The 23,004-nt window shown below is 38.9% G+C and overlaps 1 protein-coding gene across 1 annotated transcript in view; it reads left to right on the top strand.

The window, feature by feature from the left end:
- Window positions 1–23,004, top strand: part of igf1r.S (insulin like growth factor 1 receptor S homeolog) — a gene marked incomplete at its 5' end in the record, with an annotated part of 159,890 nt that overhangs the window by 125,695 nt on the left and 11,191 nt on the right. The window contains 10 exon segments of the mRNA NM_001088265.1: window positions 527–765; window positions 3,184–3,351; window positions 3,599–3,803; window positions 9,870–10,156; window positions 10,962–11,098; window positions 12,258–12,417; window positions 13,864–13,969; window positions 14,332–14,402; window positions 17,102–17,331; window positions 19,237–19,347. Coding sequence (NP_001081734.1) covers window positions 527–765; window positions 3,184–3,351; window positions 3,599–3,803; window positions 9,870–10,156; window positions 10,962–11,098; window positions 12,258–12,417; window positions 13,864–13,969; window positions 14,332–14,402; window positions 17,102–17,331; window positions 19,237–19,347 — 1,714 coding nt within the window.

Raw genomic sequence — 23,004 nt, forward strand, 5'->3', positions numbered from 1 at the left:
ACAAGTCAACCTCTAAAAAAAGGGCCTGAAAAATAATTTGCTTTTTGGCCCAGTTATATCTAGTTACGCCACTGTCTGGGGCACCTTTACTTACCCAAGAATGAACTGTCACTTAAAGTTCAATCTATAAATGTTGACTGTGATGTGTAAAGCTGGTATGAAATATACCATTGTTAGCGCAACTTCCTGGATATATTCAGTGTTCTTTACTGTCTGTCTGTTCCAGGTGTTCAGCTGTTTTGAATCAAGGAACCTCATGTATTTTGCCAGTTAACTGTGGTTGTCTTTATTTCTCATCAAAGTGCATGTCTGTGAATGTGTCAAAAATGACACAGCTTCCATACTGTCTGGCAGTCCAAGCATGAAACCGACCACAGGAAAGTTCTTTGAACCTGGGGAACCTCAAAATGGATCTTTTGCCTTTTGACTTTAGATCCCCTTTAACATTCAGTTCATTCCTGTTTTGCTGCATTTAGCTTTTAGGCTTTCCTCTGATTGTCTCTGGTTCCCTTTTCTTGCACTTCAGACCATTCCGTAATGTAACAGAGTATGATGGTCAGGATGCATGCGGATCCAACAGCTGGAATATGGTGGACGTAGACCTCCCGGCTAGCAAGGAAAGTGACCCTGGAATCCTCCTGCAGGGACTTAAGCCTTGGACACAATATGCAATCTATGTGAAGGCTATAACCCTGACCATGTTGGAGAACCGTCATATCCATGGTGCCAAGAGCAAGATCATATATATGCGTACAGATGCAGCAGGTAAGCAAAATCCACACTTCCTTAAAATGGCTAGTATCACCAAATGGATTTCTTGTACAGATGCACTGAATCCCAGCACTCTTGCAAAATTCAGCCAACTCCCTTGTGTTTCGAAAAATCAAATACAAGCCCATCTTACCATATGATTTTAAAGTACTGGATACTAGTAGCCAACCATTTTTGAAATATGATGCATTTTGGCTTATTGTATTTTAGTGGTCCTTGTTTTCTTCCAAATTCAAGGTTAATGGAAACGTTTAATTTTAAAATTTTGGGGGGTTTCTGCTTGTGTTTCTATTCAGGTGCTGTGTTAAGGTGGCCATAGACGCACAGATAATATTGTACAAAACAAATTTTTGTACAATATTCGGTGCGTGTATAGTGGGCGGCGAGCCGACCGATATCGGCAGAAGACTTGGATATCGGTCAGCTTGTCGATCAAGATGGCTAGAAAATTGTGATCGGGTGGCTTTGAAGGCACCCGAACATTGCCCATTGTCAGTGCTGAATCATCAGATACAGGTAGAATTCTATTGTATCTACCTTTATATCTGACAATTCAGCTCTACACTTGTGTATTAAATCGAACAATCTTTCCTGGAAAGATCGTAATTGTAACGTCTGTGGCCGCCTTAAGCCAGGCACTAGCTGTCATTCTGACCAATAAGCCTAGCAACTAGGCGTTTTGCTTGTAAGTCAGAATGAAGGATAGCACCTACATTGAGAGACAGCAATAATGTCAATCTTGTTTAGGAGGAATGCATAATTATAAGACAAGTAGTTTCTCCAATGTGTTAAGGCCAATGTTAAGAATTTTTTTTAAAAAACCTTTGCTGTTTCAAGCAGTGAAAATTCAGAGGAACAAAGACACTGTCTGCTCTTGTAAAGCACTAAAAAGGACTTTGTAAAACTCATGGGAAATGTGTTTCCCGTGGGATTGCCGAGCATCCTCCGGCTTTGCAGCTCTGAATAGAAACTTACACTGAGATATATGTCTCACTTGTGACTTCTTGCCTGGAGCTTGCATACTGAACACCCCTCATAAGTCTACAAACACATTATACACTCACATGGCTTGAGGATTCACCATCCCCACCGCAAGGAAGTGGCGACCTTTGCCTGTTGTGATTGAGACTCTTCATCTATCAATATAAGATAACTAAGTTTTTGTAGCTGCTGCAGTCACGTTTATGGAATTCTAAGAAAAAAAGGGGGAGGTCCCTTCAAAAGGGGAGGACCTCCCCCTTTTTTTCTTATGGTTCTATTGTAATATAGACCATTATTGGGTTTCTGAGTTTTTTTAAATCTGAAGGGACCTCCCCCTTTTTTTCTTATGGTTCTATTGTAATATAGACCATTATTGGGTTTCTGAGTTTTTTTAAATCTGAAGGGACCTCCCCCTTTTTTTCTTATGGTTCTATTGTAATATAGACCATTATTGGGTTTCTGAGTTTTTTTAAATCTGAAGGGACCTCCCCCTTTTTTTTCTTATGGTTCTATTGTAATATAGACCATTATTGGGTTTCTGAGTTTTTTTAAATCCAATTAACTAATTGCACAGCACTTTATAACATTGCACAGCACTTTATAATTTAATTACCCAGTGAAATACTTAACCCAATGTACTAATGTAGTGATGGGCGAATTTGCGCCGTTTTGCTTTGCCGAAAAATTCGCGAATTTCGCGAAACGGCGAAAAATTCGCGAAACGGCGCCGGCGTCTCGTTTTTGACGCCGGCGCCCGTTTTTCGACGCCGGCGCCCGTTTTTGACGGCGAATTTTCGCGGGCGTTTCGCGAATTTATTCGCCTGCCGCGAATCGCGCAAATTCGCGCCTGGCGAATAAATTCGCCCATCACTACTAATTAGTGGTTTTTACCTGAGTGTGTATAACTTAACTGTTATCGAATAGGCGGTTGAAAAACATATTGTGACTGCTTTAGTTTAACTGATCAAGTGGGGGTACTTTTCTATCTTCTTTTACATTGTGGATTATCGAATACTGACGCAAGTCAGACCTCTGCTTGAATCAGAAGGATAAAAACCTTATAGTAAACAAAGGGATAGTGGTGTGGTTTGTGTTTATGGAATTCGCTTAAAATATCCTCAGCCTGTTGCCCATTTATCCAATAGCAGGAACCAGGAGGGCAGAAGCTTCGATATCCCTACTCTAATTGATCAAGTGTTGTGTAAATTAATGCATTGCATTTTATAAATAGTTTTTAAATATTGTTAAACATATTATAGAAGTATATTATAGAGTAAATGCTCACTCAATTTCTCATTAATACTGTAATCAATAAAGGACCTTGTTAATAAGGCTGTGCTTTGCTCATATGTTATGTTGCTCAGAGTCATTTTCACAGCTTATCCTTAACATAAAAATTCATTCTAACATGCTTCCTCTTCTCAATTTCAGTTCCTTCCATCCCACAGGATGTGATCTCAGCATCCAACTCATCTTCTCAGCTGGTAGTGAAGTGGAACCCACCCAGTCTCCCAAATGGGAATCTCTCCTATTATATTGTGCGATGGCAGCAGCAGCCTCAGGACAGACACTTGTATCAATACAACTATTGCTTCAAAGGTGCGAGTGCTGTCATGTTAGCATCCTGTATTGTGATAAGCAATGCAAACATTATCCCTGTGGTTTGCAGTGCTCTAAAGGTTATATTTTCAGTATCTTTAAATGCTTCCATAGTAAAACAACACTATGGGGACCTTTTTCTGAAGCACATGCAGTACAATCTTACTTTGTTGTCATTCTTCTATCAGTCTTGAAAGGATTCTATTAGTAAAATAAATCAGTGTACATCATATTATTTTGCTTTCAGATAAAGTACCCAATCGGAAATATGCCAATGGGACCATTGACACAGAAGGTGGGACAGAGCCTACAAAGCCAGAAGGCAGTGTAGGAGAAAAGGGCCATTGTTGTGCCTGTCCTAAAACTGAGGCAGAGAAAAAAGCTGAAAAAGATGAAGCGGAATACAGAAAAGTTTTTGAAAATTTCCTCCACAATTCCATTTTTGTGCCAAGGTAAGCAAGAGCATCACACTCATGAAATCATTTAATACTGGACAGATGTGTAGCGCTATTATACTACAAAGCAACAACACATTTAAGCATTCAAAAAAAGTCAGTAGAATTCTGTGAATTACTTTATTATGTTATATTGTAAGACTATGTAAGACTATGGAACAGAACTTTGTGGTTTAGGAAGAGTTTTGAACCTGTGAAGGGATTTGTTCATCCAACCTGTGAATTATCTCCCCAAGTCTTGGTGCTTGAAGTGTATCGGCTGTACCTTTGGATGATAGCTTGCAGGGTTTAGGAAGAAAAGCTTGTTATTGCTCACCATTATTTAGTTCTTCTAAGTGCTAAGCCTTTCACAAGACTTTCAGTTGCTGAAGTCTAAACTTAAACAGAAGGATTTAGTTACCCTCCTATTGCTGTAGAAAGCATGCATTCTAGTGAAATCCAGCTGACCGGATTGCTTTGTTTGACCTCACCAAACAGGATCACTGTTGCATTATAGACTATAGTATGTATGAGCTTTGATGCCCTTGAATGCCTTATGGATCAGCTAAATTTAGCACATAGGGAGTATTCAGTAAATTTATGCTAGTTTAGCCTCTGTAAGAAGATATCAGAAGCTCTTTTTTCCTGGAATGACTCCCTTTATCTCATTGTAGCTGTCGTGAATTGTAAGGGTAGGGACACACTGGGCGATTTGGGGAGATTTAGTCGCCTGGCGACTAATCGCCGCGACTTTCCACGACCAATCTTCCCCGAATGCCTCCCCTCACTCTGCGCCTGGATAAAATGAAAAATCACCTGCGCTAATCACACGCGGCGATTTGTTTTCCGAAGTCGCCCGAAGTTTCCTCGTGAGGCAACTTCGGGCGATTTCGGAAAACGAATCGCCGTGTGTGATTAGCGCCGGCGACTTTTCAGTTTATCCAGGCGCAGAGTGAGGAGAGGCATTCGGGGAGAAAAGTCGCTGCGATTAGTCGCCAGGCGACTAAATCTCCCCAAATCGCCCAGTGTGTCCCTACCCTAATAGCTCTTGTGCTCTGATTGGCGACAAGTTAGTTTTGCTCTTCAGCCTGGAAGCCTCTTTTTGTACAACCCTACTTCCAAAAAGAATTGGACACTGCATATAATGTAAAAAAAAAAAAAAAGAAATGGAATCCATTGCAAATCGTTTAAACCCTACAATTAATAACAAAGAGTGCAAAGACAACATAGCAAACTCTGAAACTGAGTTATTTGAATTTCTGAAAATATGTGCTCATTTTTAATTTGATGCCAGGAACATGTTTAAAAAAAAAATTAAAAAAAAAAAGTTGGGACAGGGCAACAAAAGACTGGAAAAGTTGTGTAATGCAAGAGGCTAGGTCTCTTAGAAGTAAAGATGGGGGAATGGTATTGCACTACACAAAAAACAATATTACAAATTTAAGATTCCTCAATGTAAATTTGCACAGAATTTGGGGGTTTCATCATCTACAGTACATAATATCATTAAAAGATTAAGAGAATACGGAAAAATCTGTGTACACAGAGGACAAGGACAAAAGCCAATGTTGGAAGCTGAAAACCAATTTCTATGTACACACCCACAAATGCGAGTTTAAACTCGTGCAAAGAAGAAACATATATAGACGTGATCCAGAAACAACACTGCTGACGCCTTCTCTGGGCTTTAGCTCTTTTAAGATGGATAGTGGTGAAGTGGAACACTGTCCAGTGGTCTGGCAATTCAAAATTTGAAATTCTTATTTGGAAATCATGAATGCCACATCTTCCTGGGCTAAAGAGGAGAAGGACGGTCTGGTTGTTATTGGAGCACAGTACAAAAGCCAGCATCTGTGATGATATTGTGGTGCATTAGTGCACATGGCATGGGAAGGCACCATTAATGCTGAACCATACATACAGGTTTTAGAACAACATATACTACCATACAGACCATTATTTTCCCAGGAAAGGGCAGACTTATTTCAGCAAGACAATGCCAAACTGAATACTGCATACAACAGCATGTCTTGCGTGTAATTGCTTGTGAAAGTTTTTTTGGCTCCTTTTAGCCCATCTCACCCAAATCAGATTCAGTTTTCTATTTCGCTACTCTCAAAGTCCTACTCTCTCAGAAGCCATGTTCCAATATCTTGCACTGATGAGATCTAACGAGATCAAAACAAGCTGTCAGCAAGTTTGGATATGTAACTCTGAACCATTTGGCTATATCTGTGCTATAAAACCAGCCATTCTGGATGCATAGTTGGCCAAAGGGACATAAAGGAGTGATTTGCATGTCTCCACCCTTGATGCCTTATGAGAGAATTAAAATTAATTTTTGGTATTTAGGCAGTGCTATGTGTATGGCATGAGACAAGAATGATTTCAGAAGGCTTCTCTTTGCTTGTAATTGCTTGTAAAGGGCTTTTTGGCTCCTTTCAGCCCATCTTACCCGTACCAGGTTCGGTTTTCTATCTCCATAGTAAGAGTCAAGGTGCTAAACTGGCTCCCTGCCGGCAATACAAACCTGTCACTCATTAGAAACATTTGGAGCATTATGAAAGGAAAAATATAAAAAAGGAGATCCCAAACTGTTGAGCAGCTGAAATCCTGTATTAGGCAGGAATGGGACAGCATGCCTCTTGCCCAACTTTTTAAAATGCGTTTCAGGCACCAAATTGAAATAAGGTGTTAAATGATTTACTGATCATTCCATTCTCCTATATATTATACAGTGTCTGTCCCAAATTATTTGGATTGGGATTGTACAAAAATGAATTTGAGGCTGGGGCAGAGTGTAGCCTTGATGCAAGGCCAGTGTTTCATGCTTCTTGGCTGGACAGGGATTGGAGCTGACAATATATGCACAATGTTTGTGTAATGCTCAGAGTATGTGTGTGTGTGTGTGTATTGCTTTGCTCCCTGCTTTTTTCATCTTCAGTGACTCAAAGCCAAAATGTATCTGTCTCCAGAATACAAAGGAAGAATTTTTAAGGATTTGAGTCAGTAAGAAAAGAATAGTTGCAGAAGGAAGAAGGTAAAACAGATATTTCTGTAGGAGGAATGCAAAGCCAGATTGTATTTAATCCTTTCTGTCAAGTTCAGGCAGCCTAGGGACAAGGCAGGTTTATCCTAGATTGGGAGGAGGCTGAATCACAGTGGAAAGTCCTGATTTCTTTTGTTCCTGTCAGATGTTTACCACAGCCTTTCGCATTAACTCTTTCATAGAGCAGCCATTGTACTTAGCATATATCAGCCCTCTCTCCACAGTAGTATGATTCGTATTGCTGCCTATGGGAATTATGTCAAAAGATATGTGTTTATACAAGCATTGCTTTAGAGCTGTAGCACACAATATCTATATCTAGTGCCAGCTACCCTACTTTAGCTGCCTATCTACTTGATTTTGACATGCATGTAAGTACAGAGACATTTCAGCCTGAAATGCTTAAAAATACCTGTTCCCAATGCTTTCATGCTTTTCAAGTCAGGTGAACGAGCAGCGGTAGTGGTAGATTTGGGCGTAAAGACAGAGACAGAGACATTTTGTAACCCCTGCAGGAAATCATGCTGCGTAATGCCAGAAGTGAAGGACATTCGTATTATCTGCAATTGCCCTTGGATGTATAGGTAGGGTTGCCACCTTTTCTGAAAAACTTTCTGTGAAGGTTCTCATTCATCCAGGTCATAGCACAGGTATGGAACCGGTTGTCCAGAATGCTCGGGACCTTGGATTTTCTGAATAACCGATCTTTCTGTAATTGGATCTTCATACCTTAAGTCTACTAGAAAATAATGTAAACATGAAATAAACCAATTTTAAGGTGGCCGTACACGGGCCGATAAAAGCTGCAGACCGACCAATTCAGCAGCTTATTGGCCCGTGTGTGAGGCCCTCCGACGGGCTTCCCCAATCGATATCTGGCTGAGAGGTAAAAATCCTGTCAGATTGTGGACCATATCTGTTCGTTGATGCGGTGCTGCTATCCAACCGCCTGTTTTCTTTTCATTATGATGAGATCATTGGGCCCTAGGGCCCACGATCGGATCAGCCTATCGCCCATCTCAAGGTGGCCATATCTGGGAGAAATCTGCTTGTTTGAAGAAATCGCCAAACGAGCGGATCTCTGTGTATGGCCACCTTTAGTTTGGATTAAGTACAAGGTACTGTCTTTTTATTACAGAGATAAAGGAAATAATTTTTAAAACATTTGGATAAAAGGGACTCTGTGGTAGATGGCCTTTCTGTAATTAAGAGCTTTCTGGAAAACGGGTTTCCAGATAATGGATCCCATACATGTATATTTATAGTGATAAGTCAAATCAACTGGACTTGCTGTGTTTTTTTATGTTAAAGATGTTTCAGTAGTCATCCGATTGCCTTTCTTAATGACTTGTAGAAAAAATATTTCTGTGGTTAAATTACCCAAGGTAAGCCTAGATAGATTTTTCAAACCATAAACTAATTTATAATGGGGATTCATTGTGTGCATCTACACCAAATCTGACATCCTTGCACTTGCTTTCCTTTTCTCTATATAAATGTTCAGATTCAGTTTAATATTCAGCTGAATTATTTTGAGGAGAATTTGTATCCAAGAATGCTACATTTCAGTACATCAGAATGAAGAGCGAAGCTACACTCCTGAGATAAAATGTTGTTTTCATCTCGCTGCTGTCTCTGACCACAAACATCCTTGTCCCATGGCTTTGGAATGGCAGAACAAAAATACACTTGGCTAAGGCACTTGGTTTCCTGTGATACCTATTATAGAAGAATGTTAACCAATCTCTGAGTGTTATTAGGGTCACATTCTAAAATCAGGTCTTCCTGCAGTGTTTTGAAGGAATTAAAAGGCATCCTTGCATTATATTTCTAGAACCTGCAAAGAGCAGCCACTTATCTAGAACTAAAGTTTTTTGTTGTGTGTGTGTGTACCACAAAGGAGGGAAAATAAATGAATCTTTCGGCGCATGCATCATTGGGGAAAGATCATGTTTCCTACTCATTTCCTGGGTCGGGATTTTGGTTTATTTACCTTCAGTGCTGCCTGCTTAAGGTGCTTATGAAGGTTACAGGCTTGTGATGGATCAGTGTGCTGAACTGTTTTTGACTTCAAGTCCCAGCTTGCCAAAATTCTTGTGGAAAGAGTGTTAATAATTGGGGAGGGGTGCAAGCCAGGAGGTCCTTAGCTGTCCTTCTTTTGAACAAAGACAATCATTGCAACCATGACTTAAATGAGCCATGAAGAAATGAGGATCAGCATCATGTGGTTTCCATTGCTAAAGATCTGATTGCAAGCTCTTTAGAAAAGGAAGCACCTACTTCTTTCTAAACTGAAACGTGTAGACGTTTCTCAATGCTAATTAACTGCAATAAAGGGTTTATTAGCATGACCTATGTATTTCCATATAAAAGCTTATTAAATTAATTTGTGTTATATATTTCCTGCAGTGCAGTTGCTCATTCTAATGTTGTTAGTGTTGACTTTATATAAAAGGCAACACTATCACATTTCATTGGTGAGTAAATAGTTGCATTCGTCTTCCCCAAATAATTTAAGAAGACACCAGTAACGGGAGGTTTAATGGCAAAATTTGTCTGTCTAGTAACCCATAACAACCAGTCAGTAAGTTTGCTTTGGCCAGAGCAGTGCAACTGGTTCGCTCCCATTGCACTGGTCCATCCCCTCTATATGTATCATATGATAGAAAACGTTCTTCATATTCATCATTCTTTTGTATTGTTCAAATTTTTTTTAAATGAAAAATACTTGTTTTTATTAGGGATGCACGGAATCCAGGATTCGGTTCCGGATTTGGCCTTTTTCAGCAGGATTCGAATTTGGCCGAATCCTTGTGTCTGGCTAAATAGATCCAAATCCTAATTTGCATATGTAAATTAAGTGCAGGGGAGGGAACTCACATGACATTTCATCACAAAACAAAAAATGTTCACACGTTTTCCTTTTCGTTTTCCTTGGATTCAGTTTGGCCAGAATCCCAATAGTGCATCCCTAGTTTTTATCCCACTTGTTTTTCACTCATAATCACCTGATTCTGTAACTTTTTCTTATCTAGGCCCAACCGTAGGCGTAGAGATGTCTTAGCTGTTGGAAATTCCACAGTGACCAGTTATGAAAAGAATTCCACCACAGAGGACTTCTCCAATTTCTCTGACTCTGAAAGAGATGATATAGAATACCCATTCTATGAGACAAAGGTTGACTACAAGTGGGAGAGGACAGTGATTTCAAACTTGCAACCATTTACTCTCTATCGTATCGATATCCATAGCTGTAACCACGAGGCTGAGAAGCTTGGCTGTAGTGCATCCAATTTTGTCTTTGCCAGAACCATGCCAGCAGGTAAGTTCCAAAGCTGCACAGTACTATTGGCAAAGCATTCCATACCCTCACAAAATGCAGTGATCAGGGAAACCCTAACACCAAAACTGACCTCTCATAAAGTTGTTTTTATTTTGTTAAAGGGATCCTGTCATCGGAAAACATGTTTTTTTCAAAACGCACCAGTTAATAGTGCTACTCCAGCAGAATTCTGCACTGAAATCCATTTCTCAAAAGAGCAAACAGATTTTTTTATATTCAATTTTGAAATCTGACATGGGGCTAGACATTTTGTCAATTTACCAGCTGCCCCCAGTCGTGTGACTTGTGCCTGCACTTTAGGAGAGATGCTTTCTGGCAGGCTGCTGTTTTTCCTTCTCAATATAACTGAATGTGTCTCAGTGGGACATGGGTTTTTACTATTGAGTGCTGTTCTTAGATCTACCAGGCAGCTGCTATCTTGTGTTAGGGAGCTGCTATCTGGTTACCTTCCCATTGTTCTTTTGTTTGGCTGCTGGGGGGGGGGGGAGGGAGGGGTTGATATCACTCCAACTTGCAGTACAACAGTTGAAGTTTATCAGAGCACAAGTCACAGGACTTGGGGCAGCTGGGAAATTGACAATATGTCTAGCCCCATGTCAGATTTCAAAATTGAATATAAAAAAATCTGTTTGCTCTTTTAAAAAAATGAATTTCAGTGCAGAATTCTGCTGGAGCAGCACTTTTAACTGATTCATTTAGAAAAATTTTTTTCCCATGACAGTATCACTTTAAACTGAAGATTCCGTTCTGTGGCCTAAACATTTTTTGTACTAACACATTACAGCCGGAGCCGATGATATCCCAGGTATAGTAAACACTAAAGAAGAAGATGATGGTGTGATCTTTCTCGGATGGCCTGAACCCTTAAGGCCAAATGGCCTAATACTCATGTATGAGATTGAGTACAAGCATCAGGGAGAGGTGAGTGCCACTTGTATATTTTTAAACGAATACAATCACTCTTTATTGCCTTAAAGGGCAAGTCAACCCCAAAATAAAAGTTTGGTAATAAAAGAAAACACAATTCATAGTAACTTTCTAATATACGTTTTATAAAAAAAATCTCGGTGCTTTTAAAATTATTGGTGAAAAGACAATTTCTATTGAAATCAGCATTTGCTTACCTCCTGCTTGTTACTTTTTAAACAATGTTGCAAAAGTCTTAGTTCCCCGAAAAGACAGGTCTGTTAATCAGCTGCCTTTTCTTTCATTTTATCAGCAGGGCCGAGATTAGAAAGGAACAGACACGACATTCAGTAGCAATACATATACAAATAACTTAAAAAAACATAGAAAATGTGTAATGATTGTATATTGCAAAATTGCTTAAAATTATGTTTTCTTTAATTAGGCAAAGAAAATTATTTCTTGGGTTGACATTCCCTTTAAGTTTTAGACCAATAACATATATCATTTGTCCAATGGTATATTTCAGCTATTTGAGAAACGCTCTGTACCTTTCAGTGTGCCATCTGTTTTGATTATTTTTTGATTGTATTTTTGTAATTCACCTAATGGCATAATGCATCATCCAACTAATAATGTATAAAGTGTAACCTTAATTTTCCTTCCCCCGAATTTAATATTTTCAGTATTTTACTCTGGTTTTTTTTTTTGTGGTCCCACCAATTTATAATGCATTTCTCCATGGGTGATTTTCCCTGATGGTACTTAATGTTTTGACAGAAAGGCTTTGCACATGCCTCCCACAGTGTAACATTAATGCTGCAATGCTAAACCCTTGTCATTAACACAGTAAATATTGCATTTCAAATTAAAACTTGAATACTTGAAGAATAAGTGACTTAAAAATATTTCCTTGACTTTAAGTTTTTCTCAGATTTTACAATATTTTTTTCCTGGTTCCCTAACAAACATACAATGGGGGTTTTAGTTGTATATGTTATTGGGTTCCTTAAATCATTTACTCCATTCAGCTGCCCCCAATATACCAACACTAGAGAAATGGACATCAGTTGATGGTATTTGTTTTAAAGAAAACACTCCCAATTTAATTATTATAGACATTGGTAGAATAATTGGCACTTCTGATCACTGGCAATCCATTTTCTTTTACTAGGTACACAGGGAATGTGTGTCTAGGCAGGACTACCGGAAGAACGGTGGCATCAAACTCGTGCGGCTTCCTCCAGGCAATTACTCGGCACAGGTTCAGGCCATCTCACTCTATGGAAATGGATCATGGACAGAAATGGTCTCCTTCTGTGTAAAGCTAAAACGTAAGATCTATTGGTGGCATCATTTGTATTTGCTGGACTTTAGCACCAGCATCTTATTTGTATAGTGCCCCTGATTGTGCAGAGCTGTAGGCAGATCTTTCTGAGCATAGTAGAAGAGCATAGTAGAACCGTACTACCTTTGTGCTTCCATACTTGCCCCAGCTACATTACTTTAGAGGAGGCATAGGCTGCTCTTAGCCAATCACAGTATACTTTAGGTCCATTGTCTGCCAATCTGTCTGTATCAGACGATTCTGTCCATGTTGGAAGCGGCTGACAAAACAGGAGCATGGAAATTTTATTGAACAACCTGTACTAAAATGTTACTGATAGTACAGGTATTGTCAGTTTCACATAATCAATTGGCAGTAAAATATCTCTTCCTTTGCCTGCAAGATATTTTTTTATCCCTTCATAGCAAATAATAGTATTTTGCTAAATCTGAGCTGACAAATTAATTTTACTTTTATTGTTGGTGAAGGTCATATGAAAGATCGGGAAGTTAGAAAGTGGTTTAAAAAAAAAAAAAAGGTTAAAGAGACGGTTTCATAAATAAAAAATGATAAAATTTGAGTAATCTGCAAATGTTGACCGATTGTGCTTTATAAATGGGGACCTGAAGGGTGGTAAGGGGATATTTGTTTGCTTTTTTTTTCTGAACTGTCCCTGTGTGACCTGAAGTGCCACAGAAACAAGTTTCTAAAAACTCTTGGAAGGTCCCTGTGGCTGAAGCTAGGCTGCAGCCACATAATTGTGAACACCGCAGTGTTTTGCTTGCGACACTCGTTTGTTCCTGAGGAAATGCCTGGGGGCAGGATACAGAAATGTAAATGAAACGCAGAAAAGCTGTGCTCACAGAGCTCCTATCAGTGCATAGAGAATGAATTTCACCTTCAGACACTAACCCTAGCATGGCGCCAAAACATTGCATTCATAAGATGTCCAATAATCGCATTATTTCCTGCAAAAAAAATGAATGAATAAAATATCTATCTATCTATGTGTGTGTGTGTATAGAAAAGTATAAAATGCATTATAAATCAGACTAAATGCATTTGCAAAACCTAAGGGGCACTCACATTTTACATAATTATTAGTAAGAGTTAAATAGACCTTTATTTTTATTACTGTTATTTATAAGTGGCAATCAATTGGTAAGACCAGCTAAAGATTAACACTGTATGAATTAAGCTTTGACATTGCTGTAACTGAGAGTCATGCAAAAGTCACAGTGTTATATCAATCTGAACGCCACTTATATATTCATCAATTACCCATGGAGGAGGTCTTATCCCCCTTCCCTATCCTTCACTCCTCTTTGATTAAACTTAATTATTCTTGGTGCACGTATTTTTAAATGCTAAGAAGGTGCCTGAGGCAACCAGCAGCTCTTCTCTCTGCAAATATATTTATTTGCCAACTGATCTCATTTTTGTTTTTATGTAGCGGATGTGAGAAATAATATCCTGCAAATGGTCGTGGCCATTCCCCTCGCCCTCTCCTTCCTGTTGGTGGGTATCATCAGCATCGTCTGCTTCGTTTTTAAGAAGAGGTAAGATCTTCATCAGTAATGTTCAAGCAATGGCACTCCTAAAGCTTTCATTGGCCAGTATCATTGCCATTGATTATGAATTAAAAAATGTAATTAAACAAATTAAAAATATCAAACCAACTCTGTAAGTAGCAAGGTGTACATGTTCCCAGTGTAAGGGTTGAGCACTGCTACTCCATAGGGTATAATGCCGGTGTTCATTTGGCTTTGTTCAACCATATTGCCTGACTAAATGACTGTTTTGACCTTAGTGTAAACAGGCTAGGAAATCAGAAACTGAACATTTGCAGTAAAGCTACACTGGTCTGTAAAAATGTATTATAATGGGCTCCTGTATATGTCTTTCTTCTTTCCCTTTTCAGAAACAGCAACCGACTTGGAAATGGTGTTCTCTATGCTTCTGTGAACCCGGAGTATTTCAGTGCAGCAGAAAGTAAGCAAATGGTTCATGTTCATTCAGTACCTCATATGCTGTAGTTTAAGATGGACATCCAGAGGAAAAATACATTACATACAGTATAATATTTCATCATGTTTCATACCCAGACCTATACCCTTACATTCACAACAACACGGTGCACTTTTACTACTGATGGGGCGATTTTTTTTTTTTTTTTAATCCTGCCAATAAATTAAAAAGATGTTTTCTTAGTTATTCCAGCCTGCAAATCCCTAGACCTTAATGTGGAAAATAGCCCAGCCCCATAATAATAATAATAATAATTCCTATACATTTTGTACATGCTTGGCACAGTCCTAGCACCTTATCACTGCATTCTGCACCAGCAGCTATGGCCAGATGAATACATGTAAGCAAAGGTTTTTAACAAGGTAGTCTCCCTAAACCTACAGGTAACTTCAGTTTGTCCATAGATAGGTGTTTACAACAATATCTTCATTGTCGAGCTGGGTATAATACTGCAAGGCCAGCGACATTTTTTGTGATTAGTTGAAACAGAGCAGCACCACCATAACAACAACAAAATGTCATTATTTGCATGAATACTATTACATTGTATTTAAGTTGCTTTAGACACTAGATTTGTACATGCCTTAGTTTTTTGTTTTTTAAAAAAAAAAAGGGGAAAAATGTATCTCATTACACACTACTTATGGTCTTGTCTTTGCTATCAGAACCACGTCAGTCCCTGTTTTCATGTTACCCCCACCTCCTTTCACATGAAGCAATGCATTCGATTTTTCCCTGTAAAGGCGATGGAATGTTCTGCCTGGTGATGTGATGGCAGATTCCCTTAATGCCTTTTAGAAGTATGCCCTATCCCCATGTCACTGCATCCCATAGCAATATGTAGGAAATGTGGCAACATTCCAGTGACACCTAGAATATCAACAACGTGTCAGTGGTATGCAGCCCAGTAGTATTTTTACAAGCCAGATGCATCTGACTTTTTACTTCATAAATTAAAAAAAAAATAGTGCAAGGCTTAATACAGGTCTTGTAGCCCATAGCAACCAAACAGAAGGAAGTATTTACTGATCAAATCCTGAAAACAAATGGCTGTTCTATGGATTATTAGACTCTGCCGCATATAAAAAAAATACACTGCTCATTATTTATTATTAATGTCATTACGTGCTACAGCAATAGTAAATATAGAAGCACAGGCACTCTCAGACAAGTATGCTTCAGTTTTAGGTACACATGCCTTGGCTGGTTAAAGGGATTCTGTCATGATTTTTATGGTGTAGTTTTTATTTCTAAATTACACTGTTTACACTGCAATTGATTCATTCTACAATATAAAATGTAATTCCTAACACAGCAAATGTATTTTTTTTAGTTGTAATATTGGTGTGTAGGCAGCCATCTTTGGTCATTTTGCCTGGTCATGTGCTTTCAGAAAAAGCCAGCACTTTAGAATGGAACTGCTTTCTGGCAGGATGTTGTTTCTCCTACTCAATGTTGCTGAATGAGTCTCAGTGGGACCTGAATTTTACTACTGAGTGCTGTTATTAGATCTACTAGGCAGCTGTTATCTTGTGTTAGGGAGCTGTAATCTGGTTACCTTCCCATTGTTCTGTTGTTAGGCTGCTGGATGAGGGAGGGGGTGATATCACTCCAGCTTGCAGTACAGCAGTAAAGAGTGACAAAGTTTATCAGAGCACAAGTCACATAACCGGGGCCAACTGGGAAACTGACAATATGTCTAGCCCCACATCAGATTTCAAAATTAAATATAAAAATGTTTGCTCTTTGCTCTCTGGATTTCAGTGCTGGAGCAGCATTTAAAAAAAACATGTTTTCCTTTTAAGTAAGAGTAGGTCAGAGGTAGCTTGTTTAATGCAGACACTATTACTGTTCAGAGACACTTCATTGACATGCCACTCCTTCAGGAGGAATTTCAAGCAGTATTCTGGGTGGGATATGAGACCAAATTTACGAGGACCCTGGAGCTCTTTGATTTTCTGTGCTTCAAATGTGCACCCATCTAACACAGCTTTGTACACATACTTCTCATAGTTACTTCATAGTTTTGAATGGTTTAAAGGCTTCCTTTCCTGACCTTTAATCTAAAGGAATGGGCATTTCCATCCTTAATTGTTATAATAGCGGTCAGAGCAGGTGCACTCTACAACAGATTATCATCAGAGAGATACTGTGACAGCAGGACTTATATTGCTAGTCTAGATAATAACAGGGCTTACAAAGTATGGTTGTCAGAGCAAAGACTAGACTTGCATCAATAGTGTTTTATCTTGCCAAATTACCATTTAGCCTTTGATACAACATTCTTTTTTTTCAGGGTGTGAGACATAAAAACAATGATTTCAAACCGCTTTCGAAGGTTCACTAGTTCTAAACAAGGATATGGTGCTCTGTAGACCATTTAGCTCTAACTAGCGCCATAACTATCTCTTCTGAACAATGGCTTGCTCAGTATTTTAAGGGAACAGGGGGAATGAAGGGTCCAATACTTTTTTGTCTTGGTGGTGTGCATAATGTATAATCTCTGTAAAGTACTGTGGAATTGTGTCAATATAAATAAAGGATAATTTACAGTTAGACACACAATAGATAAAAATAGGATGACGCAAAATATAATTCAGAAGTCCTAAAATTACCATGGATTCTTGCTTGTGTTCAACGTCTATTATGTACCTCATTTACAGTGTATGTTCCTGATGAATGGGAGGTTCCTCGAGAGAAGATAACAATGAACAGAGAGCTTGGGCAAGGTTCGTTTGGAATGGTGTACGAGGGAATTGCCAAAGGGGTGGTGAAGGATGAGGCAGAGACGAAAGTTGCCATAAAGACGGTCAACGAAGCTGCCAGCATGCGGGAGAGAATTGAATTTCTGAATGAAGCTTCCGTCATGAAGGAGTTCAACTGTCACCACGTGGTGAGTGCAGGAGAAATGTTCTGTGAGGGCTTGGTTGCCAAGGACATCAGGGTAAATGTAGGATGTGGAGAGCAAGAGATGTTACACACGCTTTACATGTTTCATCACCTCATTAAGCATAGATAATCCTGGCAGCTTCAGGGAAGTGGCATTTTGGGGTTCAGTGAGAATCCTTGTGGAAATGAATCAATGAACTAATTGCCTCTAATTAATAAATTCCCCTTGGGGAGTTGATATTTTGCTTTAAAAAAAACTGGCTGCATGAGCAGCACATTTGATCTAGAATAAAGTTTGATGAACAGACATGCTTATAGGACGAAGGAATCTGTGTTGACATATGTATGCAGCCTTCTGCTTCATAAATATTTGTGCTGAGTATGTGAAAGTATTCCTTTATGGGGGTAGTATGCAAAATTTCTCTTTTATTATGGGACTTCCCTTGAAGCATTTTTTGAACTAATTGATTTTTTAATGTCCTTCTGGATGAAATAAAGCTATGTATTAGGGTTCATTTTTGTATATTTAAATACCTTTTGTGAACCCCATTCATTTTTTGGGTCTTCATACCCAGTGCACATTTATTTCATTTTTGATACTCATCCGCTTTACCTAAAGGGAGCCCCACAAGCAAATGATTCACGCCATTGTATTGAGTAATAAAATTCATATTTGGCACGCAAGTTCTGTGGGCAGAGGTTATTATTGGCGTAATTTGCCTGTTTAATTCTTCTTTATTTTTACGCATTCTCTGTGAATGCATCTGTGAGAGTTCTTTTTTTTGTTTGTATCTGTAAAAAAAAATGTAGTTTGCATCAAATCTCTGTTGTATCTGTGTAAGAGCACACAGAAGCATATATGTTTTGCCAGATCATTTACCCAAGGCTCCCAAAAAGTAGAAATACGATTCACCCATCTAAAGTTTTCATTTGGCATTTGTTGTTGACCCTGAATATCTTTTTAGGCACCTTTATAAGGAAGGTATTTTGTTTAGATATCATAGTTGTCAATATAATTAAGGCAATTTTATCCTGGATGAGAAAAGGCTGTCACAATGTTTTCAGGGACCAACTATGTACATTTCTAACATCCAGTGACTGGCACAGCATTATATGGTTAGATGTATAAATGCTATGTATCCAATATTCTATCAGATACACAAGGATTGGGCAGGGACTAGTGCAGCGGTAAGAAAAAGAGCATTTATTCAAAGTAAGGGTGGCGAGACAGAGACCTTACGGCATCTGCCTGCAATACCAAGTCACAAAATAGGTATTTGGAACAATGGGCGAAAAGCAGAGTCTGGGTTTTAGAAATCTTTCTGTTGTAGTTAATTTGTATTATCACGGTAGCGGTAATATTTATGACAATAGCACACAAGTAAGCCTAAATTTTGTTTACATTTGGTTTGGGATTTGGCGCAATCTTTTTTAAATCTCTGGAAGCCAGTGCTGGGTTCTTCCATAGACTGATAACGGTTGGTTGGACCCCTTTGGGTGCTTTGATGTCCACTAAAAATGGCTAGGGGTATAAAGGTAGGGGAAAATCATAGCAATGAGAAGTGTTCTGAATGTCGGTGTGCCATTGACTTTTCACTATACTACATCCAGCTGCAAAAGGGCCAAAAGGCTTTCTAAAGTAATATACTTCAGCTGCCCTTATGTTGCTTTTGTTATTACTTAGGTTTCTTACATATTTATTTACAATTTAAAATATATAATATATATGTATTTCATCTCCACAAATCACTAACTCTGTATTACTAAAATTTTTAGTTATGCCAAACTATCTCTTAAAATATAGAGCTGAGTTTTTAAATGTCGTTGTCCTCTCTATGTGCATTGCACCTTTTCTTGACCATACTGGATTCGCTTTCCATCCATTTTCACGTTTGTCTGTATCTTCCAGGTGCGCTTATTAGGGGTCGTTTCTCAAGGTCAGCCAACACTTGTCATCATGGAATTAATGACTCGAGGAGACCTCAAAAGCTACCTACGATCTTTAAGACCAGACACAGAGGTTAGTAAAATATGACTTGAATTGAATTTGCTCTATTCTAATGTTGTAAATGGAAGGCAGAGAAGTGTGTTATTAGCTTTCATTTTATAAGGTGCTAACAATGTTAAATGCTCAAATGATCTGTACAGAACCTAACATTTTTTACTGCCCTCCTCTAATGTGCTTCACTGTTTACCCTTTGTGTATTGCCTGATAAATCCTGATAAATAGGATCCATATGTTGCTGGGCGTAAGCAGGATTGTTCTATTACATGGTGATAAACATTTTATTTTTACTATATTGGTACAGCTTTGAGAACTCGCATCTAATGATGCTATTCTCATTTGAAGCCTGTATTTGAGTGAAGGGCCATTTGAATGCCAAATTGCTAGACAAGCAACCCCAAATGAAAACAGTGTCATGGAAAGGATCTTTTCTTGTTTTTGCATTGCACTCCCTCCCTTTGGTTATTGATCAGAACATGCCACAGCAAGACTTCAACATCTGGCCCACAGCTATTTAAAGAGACACAGGTGAAAATAACCAGGAAAGGGGGTTGAGGATCAATAACAAAGGAGAAGAAAGAAAAAGGGCTTTGAAGAGCGAATTAAATCAAAAGTACGGTTACTGCCTGAGCCTTGGAAAACCAGTGTATTTTAGTTTATCCGCAGAGGGTTTGTCAAGAAGACTTTCAATAAATAAAATACAACTAGAGTTGTAAAAACCTACCAGATTCTTAAAAACGTTTAAGAGGCAAATATACTTTAAAGGAAAACTATACCCCCCAAACAATGTAGGTCTCTATTAAAAGATACTGAGTAAAACAGCTCATGTGTAAAACCCTGCTTCATGTAAAGGAACCATTATCATAATAATATACTTTTTTAGTAGTATGTGCCATTGGGTAATCATAAATAGAAAATTGCCATTTTAAAAAATAAGGGCCGCCCCCTGAGATCGTAAGATTCACTGTGCACACATACAAACCACATGTAAGGTCACATGAGCCAATTAACAGACAGAGTTCTGCCTTTTGCTTCCTCACTTCTTCCTGTTACAGTTAGAGTTGTAGTATTTCTGGTCAGGTGATCTCTGAGGCAGCACAGATAGAGTCACGAAATGGTGGCTCAAGGCAAGAGATGTAAAAGGGTAATATTTATGTAAATATATATTCCAGTTTGGTAAGATTCTTTAATATGTCATTCAATTTGATATAAGCTATCTGTTGCTTAAGTATTCATTTTGGGGGTTTAGTTTTCCTTTAATGTATAAAAGCACACATGTACTTCCACAGGCTCCTCCATGCCTACACAGGGTTGCACCTGATGCTTTAGCACAATCGGGGGAACAATATATTTAGGGCATGCAGCAGTCTGTGAAATAAAACTAGAGCAGTCTATGTTATCTATTGCTCACAGGGATGTAAATAGTAGTGTTTGTCTGATCATAATTGCATTTGACAATTGTCTCTTTTCAATATGACAGTTTTGTCCTCAGAAAACAAGATTTACAAAAAGCCTTTTTTTGAGCAGTTATCATCCTGTATGTTGCTCGTTTAACTGCTCAGAAATTGTCAAATTAAGAACAAATACTTAGGTGCAAATACTTAACATTTAGTAATGACTTCTAGAGAATTAGAAGTGCAGGAGGGAATATTTTTGCAGACAGAGTATGCCTGAATCAGTAGCTTATGTTCTGGGCACAGAGAATGAAATATTTAATGGACAGGACTGAGAGAGACTTTTTTTTTTGTATTTTGTTTTAAAAGTACAAGACCTGGTTAGCAACTTTCATAGTCCCTGAGTTATATGGCTGCAATGCCAGTTTGTGGTTCAGTGAGCCATCTGTCCAAAATGTTCTTGAACTTGTCTGGGCATCCAAGCCTTATATATGTCAGTTTGTGAATGCCATTAATAATTTTTATCCAGAATGCTAGGGTAGGAGATTATTTTGCATAATGTAGGAGCTGCTGTAAACACAACCTGTCACATGATGAAAGGGTAAATCCCTCTAGATGTCCTAGTAGGCAGAATGCTGGTGTCCGAATAGCTGGTAGTCCCAAAAAGGTATTAATAAATGCAAGAATTGCAGTCCAGTATTGCTGAAATTTATATGCACACCAAAATACATGCATATAAGTACCACTATCGGCATTACATTTGAAACACAAGTCTGGGTATCCTTGGTATATTTGTGCCAGCCTGTGTGGGGTCAAGTAAACTCTATTTAGAAATTTAGTATGTATGTACCGATATGTTAGTTTCTGGTATTTGTTCAAGAATGTCTTTCCAAGATCCTTCATCAAAAGATGGGAAGTCTTGGGCCGCTTTTAGATAAATATGTTTTATAGGATTGAAGTTGTCTTGTAGCAAAATAGTGTAGGACCAGCTTAGGGGTTTGGAGAGTTCTTTCCTTCGTAGCATTGATTGGGTAGTGCGTGGGGCGCCCTCTGGGAATTGGGCAAGAAATGCATGCCCAATTGGAGGAGTCTGAAAAGCAAGTAGTTCTGTAGCCCATATTCCTCTTTCAGTTGGGCAAACTGCTTGAGCTCCCCTGCACTCACCAGGTCACCCAGCTGTTTAATTCTGGCCGTGGCCCAGACACTGTTGTCCTGAAAGGATTGAAATTGCAACAGAGTGTTGACCATTTGGACCAACTGCTTGTTGCCTTATAGACAGCCACTACCGTTTTATGGAAGATTAGGGAGACCGTTTTTATCAGAGGTGTTAAAGAATTTATCGAGGGGAGACCTCTGTGTAGCTGATTGGCCAGGGCCTCAATGGATGTGATTAATGCTGCTTTCAGGACCATGGCCTGATCGTCGGGATTAAGCCACCACCAGGCATACACCAGTTGACTGGCATAATAAAGTATAAAGTTGGGGAGGGCCAGTCCCCCTTTTTTAATGGGTGTTTGGAGCATCTGCATGCTAATTCTTGTGCCAGATGAACCCATAGGCATCTAGCTGTTTGAACCATGCCTTGGGGAGTATACACGGGGCATTGTGGAAAGCATATAGGAATTTGCGTAGAAAGATCATTTTAAGGATGTTGATTCGACCTGGAAGGGTTAGAGGCAGATTTGACCAGTGTTGTACTTTCATTTTCAAAGAACATAATATTGGAGCTAGATTCAATTTCCGAATATCGAGAGAGACTTTTTTTCAATAGAAAGCACAGGGCTCAGGGGCCGCATCTCCTTATCCTATCACCTCTTTCAGTTTGGCAGGTTTTCTTATGTAGGACTGTGTTTGGAGTCAATGTCTTGCATTGTATGATCTAGCTGTGTTTGCTTCACAAGTTGTAGAACAGTTGTAAAAGTGATGTCAGTGAAAGTAGAGGTTGTACTTTAGTGGGCCAAGTTCAGAGTGAATGGTACAACACAGACCAGTGCTAATCCAATGTGTTCTTGACAAACTGTTCTCAATATCTTGTTAATGAACTGATTTGTCCACCTTGTCATTCCATTCCTGTCCTCTCCAAAAATGTGCAGACTCCATGATAGCTTCACATTCCATCTTTCATTACAATGGAAAGATATGCCGGTCACCCCCTGCTATTTCTGTAAATGAGTGTTTCTCATTGTTGTCTCAAATCTTTCACTCCCTGTGTTCTGAACACAACCTTCTGTTCTAGACTTGCTTCTCTCTGCAGAAATATTCCCTTGAAGCATGTCAA

The sequence above is a fragment of the Xenopus laevis genome, chromosome 3S (assembly GCF_017654675.1).
Source record: "Xenopus laevis strain J_2021 chromosome 3S, Xenopus_laevis_v10.1, whole genome shotgun sequence".
Classification (NCBI taxonomy): Eukaryota; Metazoa; Chordata; class Amphibia; order Anura; family Pipidae; genus Xenopus; species Xenopus laevis.